General features: G+C 34.5%; 1 protein-coding gene across 1 annotated transcript; it reads left to right on the top strand.

The window, feature by feature from the left end:
• The first annotated feature begins 3,280 nt into the window (after nucleotides 1-3,280).
• LOC104849716 (olfactory receptor 4F15) lies at nucleotides 3,281-4,234 on the top strand. Its single transcript, XM_010606244.2, has one exon. It carries the CDS (start codon nucleotides 3,305-3,307, stop codon nucleotides 4,232-4,234), a length of 930 nt encoding a protein of 309 aa, XP_010604546.1. The 5' UTR covers nucleotides 3,281-3,304.
• The last annotated feature ends 2,770 nt before the right edge of the window (nucleotides 4,235-7,004 follow it).

Here is a 7,004-nt window from a genome sequence, read left to right as displayed (position 1 = left end):
AAATAGGTGAATGAATAAGCCAGGGAGTATTCCTAGCATTGTTTCTGACATGCCTTCAATTTAGTCAGTACAAAGAAATTATGGTACATAAAATCTGTTTTTGAGTTTCTTATAAGTACATGCAGCGAGATCAAACCAATGCATATTTTTTAGATAAAACCATTGAAAAATTAAGTAGTTTGGTAGAAAGTCTACAATATCGCATAAAAGAAGTCAGCCTACCAAGATGAGACTTCTCAAAACTGAAAATTGAACTAGAAGCAAGCAGAGTGGTTGAGTCTCCCCAGGTAAATGATGAATTTTATTTTTTTTATGAAAAAATCCAAAATTACATAAAATATCAGACTAATAATAGTTAACTGTGTATGATTAACTTCAAAGTAGTTATGTATAGTACGAGACATAAACCAAAAATGATGCTTGCAAAAAAGAAGCAGATAACACAAAACTTTCGTTTCAACAAACTAAGATAAACTAGTAGTGCAAATGAAACAATTAGCATAGATATTGAAATTTGATGAATTGCAGAATTTTTTGAAGTGTTTTTATTCTTTCTGGAGGAGGAAGATTTTTGTGTGACACCGGAATTGTACCTTCTATGGAGAATATAAATTCCACAAAAACAAGAACACTTGTCCATTCTGCCTTCTCAACCTCAGGAAAAGTTTCTAACATTCTGGCTTTTCAAAATATTTGAGTTAATGAATAAGAATAATTCAGTTTTATATATCTGGTATAACTACTTTTCTAAGGACATATTGGTTGGCTGATTATCATTGATCCATTACCACTAATGGACTTCGCCCATCATTTAACTGTTCAGGCTTTGTTTAGGCTTTTTTTTTTTTTTTTAACATGTAACTGGACTCGAAGGTTGCTTATACAGTTACACACATAAGTCAGGATGCAGTACTTGCCCCTCATCCCTCACTGTCTTTTTCTGATTCCCTGACAGGTCATTTGAAATTCTCTTTGCCAGATTTATTGCTTAATTTTAAAATTTGCACTTCCCCCTAAAATATGGAGGGGGGTGCAGTTAAAGAAATGGCCTTTAAAGGTGTTCAGGTGTTGATCTCTAGATCTGTGAATGTTTTCTTAAATAGAAAAAGGGGCTTTAATAGTATGATTAAGAGCCTCAAGATTTAAGATTATCCTAAACCTCTTGTATATAGTCACAAGGATCATTGTAAGAGAAAGGTTAGAGAGAGTCAAGGAGATGAGGTGGCAGAAATAGAGGTGGGATAATGTGCCTTGATGAGGGAGAAAGAGTCCATCTGCCAAGATTGCAGGCAAGGAAACAAATTCTCCCCTAAAGTCTTCAGAAGGAATGTAGCTCTACTGACACCTTGATTTTAGACATGATTTCTGTATCCAGGAAACTGCATTTTAATTGGAGAGATGGTCATTTAAATCGCTCTGGCAGGAAAAGTGAATTAAATACTAAGAGTGCAGTAGTGTGCAGAGATTTCAGGAGATTGGGAAGTTTTAAAAATGAGCAAGTGATAATTGAGATTTGGATTTTGAGAATTGCATTTGTCAGTTGGAGAATAGAAAAAGAAAAATTTGATACAATAGGTAAAACACTTGAATGCATTGCCATAGGCAAGGACTTCCTAAATACCAGTTGCACAAGAAATAGCTCCAATAATGAAAAAAATGGGATTATATCAAATTAAAAATCTTCCTCATAGCAAAGGAAAAAATCAGGAGAGTGAAGAGACAATCTACAAAAAGGGAAGATGTTTTGTCAGCTACTCGTCTGTTGGATGGCTAATATCTGGAATACAAAAAGAACTAAAAACAATTTGGCTAAAAAACAAATGAGTCAAACACAAATGGGCAGTTGAAATGAAGAGACATTTCTCATAAAAAGAAGTGGCCAATAAGTACATGAAAAGAATATCAGCATCTTTGGCCATTGGGGAAATACAAATCAAAACAAGAGTGAAGTGTCACCTTATGCCATTAACAATGACTACCATCAAGGACTCAAAAAATAAATGCCGGTAAGTCCATAAGGGATAAAGGAACCCTTCTACATTGTTGGTGGGAATATAAACAAATACAAACACTGTGGAAATCAGTATGGAGATTCCTTAACAAATTAAAAATTCCTTTTGAACCAGCTATATTTCCTCAGGGTATCTTCCTGAAAGAGTAAAAATCATCACACTGTAGAGATATATGCATACCCATATTTATACAGTAAGACTCAGTAGCTAAGTTATGGAATAGCCTAGATACTTACCAACAGATAAGCAGATAAAGAAAATATTGTGTATGTATACATATTACGGTATTATTGAGCCATAATGAAAGACAATTTTGAGTGAGTCACTTGTGGGAAAAATGGATGAATTTTGATATTATACTGTTAAATGAAAAAAATCAGACATAAGTTAAATACCGCATTGTTTTTCTTAAACAAAAAACCCAACATATAAATAATTTAAAGAGAAAAATCAAGGAGAGATGAGAGGAGATGGGAAGGTAGACATTTTGAAGATGGAAGTGGATCTGCGATAAGGGGAGCTGGAGGGAAGGGGAAAAATGATCAATAAGAAATATACAAGTATGAATTTCCTTAAATAAATATAATTACTATGTATTGAAAGCATATACTAATAGAAGATATTTGAAAGTTGGATAAAAAGATAAAATTTAAAAGCCTAATTAAATAATATAAATAACAGAACACAGGCCTTTGAAATCTGTATAGTGTGTGTGAATAATTATTAGGAGCTCATATTACTGGCTGAATTATATCTGTTCATCATGAATCAAATTCAAAATTATTTTACTTTATTGTTTTTGAGAAATGGGCTCGCTATGTAGTTCAGGCTGGTCTTGAACTTGCCACCCAGGCTGGTCTTGAACCTATGGCAATCCTCCTGCATCAGCCTCTTGCATGCTTAAATTGCAGGCAGGCACCACCATGCCCCGCTCAAAGTCAAAAGAATTTACAGGTCACCTTATGTGTCACCCTTGTAGAATATGTTTGGCAGGAGGAAATTGGAAAGAGCTAATAATACTACATGGAAGTAGAGGAGAAATACATCCACAGATGAAACTAATTTACTAGTAGTTGTGAAAACCATAACACATATGGGAAACAGCTGCCCCTCTAAGTAGACACCCAGTGAAATGTGATGACTTTGAACTATTAATATGATAATTATTTCCATGGTTACAGGCTCTCTTTCCTGAACCTTAATACTTCTCATGTAATTTTTTTTTATCATTTTCTTTCTACCTTTAGGAAACATGAAAATATCTGATCCTGGTGTCTGAAACAAGGGATGAAATGAATCACTCTGTAGTATCAGAGTTTGTGTTCCTGGGACTTACTAATTCATGGGCAATGCAACTACTTCTTTTCATCTTCTCCTTATTGTTCTACTTTTCAAGCATGATGGGCAACCTTGTCATTGTGTTCACTGTAACCTTGGATGCTCATCTGCACTCCCCCATGTATTTCTTCCTGGCTAGCCTCTCAGTTATTGATATGGCCTTTTGCTCAATCACAGCCCCTAAGATGATTAGTGATATTTTCAAAAAGCACAAAACTATCTCCTTTTGGGCTTGTCTTACCCAGATCTTCTTTAGTCATGCTGTTGGGGGTGCTGAGATGGTGCTGCTCATAGCCATGGCCTTTGACAGATATGTGGCCATATGCAAACCTCTGCACTACCTGACCATCATGAGTCCAAGAATGTGTCTATACTCGTTAGTCATTTCTTGTATCACTGGCTTACTCCATTCAATGGTCCAACTTGTTTTTGTGGTAGATTTACCTTTCTGTGGTCCTAACATATTTGACAGTTTTTACTGCGATCTTCCTCGCCTCCTCAGACTTGCATGCACAAACACTCAAGACCTGGAGTTCATGGTCACTGTCAATAGTGGGCTCATTTCTGTGGGATCCTTTGTCCTGCTGGTTATTTCCTATGTATTCATTCTGTTCACTGTTCGGAAACACTCTTCTGGTGGTGTAGCCAAGGCCCTCTCTACTCTGTCAGCTCATGTCACTGTGGTCATTTTGTTTTTTGGGCCACTGATGTTTTTCTACACATGGCCTTCTCCCACATCAAATCTGGATAAATATCTTGCTATTTTTGATGCATTTATCACTCCTTTTTTGAATCCAGTCATATATACATTCAGGAACAAAGATATGAAAGTGGCAATGAGGAGACTGTGTATTCGTGTTGTGCATTATGGGAAGATTTCATAAATGGATTGGCTATGAAAAACTAGATTTTTCTCTCACATGATTGCAGAAAAGACCCTAAGCAATTTCAGAGGCATATTCAAGGCTCACACCATGTTATATACCCAGAAATCAACTATATGCTAAATAATAGTATATATTTTATCATTAAAATAGAACTAATGCTATTGTGTGATGGTCTGTATAACAGTGTTAAAAATCCTATCATATGTCCTTTGTAACCTACTATGTAGAAAAATCTGTGCTCTAGAAGAGTGTCATGTAATTGAATAGATAATATTTTATCTTTTTCTATATTGGGCAGATTAGTCTATTGATAGACAAAGTGAATGCTCCCATGACCTTTAAACTGTTTATTTGTTGCCTATCTTGATCTGAATGATTTTCTTCCTAATTTGTTAGCTTTTCTTTGCTCAAGTCTCACATATTTTGCCTCCTCTGTCTCACTCACTGGGAAATGATTAGTTCTGTATGTAGAATATTAGAATTTGAGGTTAGAATGAATTACCAAAATCTCAAACTAAATGTGCTAAATTCTAAGGATCGAGGAATGACTGCAATATGTACAACCATGTGTAGTTAAATATCATTAGGGAGACCCAAGCACCAAAAAACATGATCTAGTTACTAGATCAGTGGCCTTCATTTTCAAATAAATTTTGTATTTAAATTTATTTAGGTTCATATTTTACCTTTTCCTTTAGGCCTCATTTTGAACAAGTGAGCTTTACATCCCTCATTTTTATTTCTTCCCCCAAGTACACTTATTAGCATTTAACAGTTCTTACACATTTCTAAATCTTTAACTTCTACTGCTGAGTTTTCTTTTTTAAAATCTATTTATTTTTATTGAGTTTATTGGTACATTTTAGGGATACAGTACAGTTCCATTCATTATTGGGATCGTGTACCTTTACATGACCGGTCTTGGTTCTCATTTTTACCCCTTGTCCCTGCCCTCCCTTCACCACCCATTTCCTCCCCATATACTGCTGAATTTTAAATCATTGCGTTATGAAAAAATGAAACCTTATTATTAAATAGTATTTTTGGTCTACTGTGATGTTCACAGAGACACTTGATTAAATCTTCAATGTAGGCTTATGTTTCTCTGAACACTTACAGTTGATGACACTTCCTTTTGTCTCCCTTAAATTATTATATTTAATCTCTTTGAATTTTTATGTGGTACAGGGAAAGGGTTTAACCTACTTTTCCTGGATGAGTAGTCATTTGTTCCTTTTCTTTCCTTTGAGTTGAAACAACATATTGAATGCTATTATTACATATTAAGTTGCTATTTCTAAAATTTAGTTTGTTGACTTCTATTTAGCTGTTGCTTCATTCATACCATACTCTTTTGATGACAGTGGATTAATTCTAAGTTTTAACATTGAAAAGCCCAGCCAGGGATTTAGCTCAGTAGTTCCACCGCCTGCCTCTCAAGCATAAGGACCTGAGTTTGATCCCTGGTACCAAAACAAAACAAAACAAAAACCCAAAAAACATTGAAAAGCCCAGCTTTCCAGTTTCTTATTTATATATTGTCCCATTCTTTCAAAATATTTATTTAATTAACATGGATTAATTATACATATTAGTAGACTGTGATATTTCCATAAATGCACACAGTGTAATTTAATGGTTCTTTCTTTTTTTAGGGGAAATGTGATTGGTGAATTGTGTACTCTGTTTAAGTAAGTCACATTATAATCATTGTATCTCTTTCTCATAAAGGTAAATTTCAAATAGTTTGGCAAATAGAAATGAAATATTAGCAAAATAAATGCAAATGTTTTATAAAAATGGTGCATCTTATTATCTAATGTAGTCATTAAAGATTAAAAGGCAACCTATAAATTGAAAATTCCTTCATAAAGTGATGGCGTTGATTGTTTCTCATTTTTTGCATCCTGGGGAAGGTAACAATTGATATCTCATATGGTACCTTAAATTTTTTCTTTCTATTTTTTTTGAAACATGGTCTTTTTAGTTAGTTCAGGCTGGCCTTGAACTTGTGGCAATTGTCCTGTGTCAGCCTTCCAAGTTCTGAGATGACAGGCTTGCATTACCATACCCAGCTATTATTTTGATTTTTTCCCCTTACATTTGTGAAAGGAGATTTTCTCATCATCCATATTTTACAGAGAAAGAGTCTGAGGTACAGAGTTACTAATAGGACTATTAGGCAATAAGACTTTTATCATTCTGGCAGTTTGGATTCAGGATCTGTTATGTATCTCTCGTGATAAAAGTATCAGAATTTTTAACAAGAAAATAGTCCTTATTTGTGGACCTTCCTCTACATAACCTCATAGCCCTTAAAGCCCAGTACTTACGGCCAGTGAATTTACAAATACTTGTTGTGTACCTATGATCAAATAGACATTTTGTTCTAGATACACACATCAAAGAAATTAAAATGCCATAATTTCTCAAATATACTGTAAAGAAAATAATTAACAGCCCAGGGAGACAGTTGATTGTACCTAGTATGTGTAACCAACTTGAACAACCTCTAACTCTATCCTTTTGCACAGGGCTCAAGAGATGGAGCATCACCAAAGCTACTTTAATAATATGAGGAGAAATCACTGTGCAGTAGTTGTCAAATATATATTTTGTATAAATGATCCAATCCTACTTTGTCCAAAGATACTTATAACCACTTACTTGCACAGTCAAACACCAGGAAAAGAGAAATAAAATCAGCGAACTAATTTAGTAATCACACACCTTGACCCAGCACCACAGAATTTAGATCCAGCTACCT

This window comes from Fukomys damarensis, unplaced genomic scaffold (assembly GCF_012274545.1).
Source record: "Fukomys damarensis isolate Sample0158 unplaced genomic scaffold, DMR_v1.0_HiC HiC_scaffold_17, whole genome shotgun sequence".
Classification (NCBI taxonomy): domain Eukaryota; kingdom Metazoa; phylum Chordata; class Mammalia; order Rodentia; family Bathyergidae; genus Fukomys; species Fukomys damarensis.
Note: the sequence above shows the minus strand (reverse complement) of the source record. Positions and strands in the feature narration are given on the sequence as shown.

Coding starts and splice junctions, on each gene's coding strand:
- LOC104849716 (XM_010606244.2), top strand. CDS start 3,305: ATGAATCACTCTGTAGTATCAGAGTTTGTGTTCCTGGGACTTACTAAT.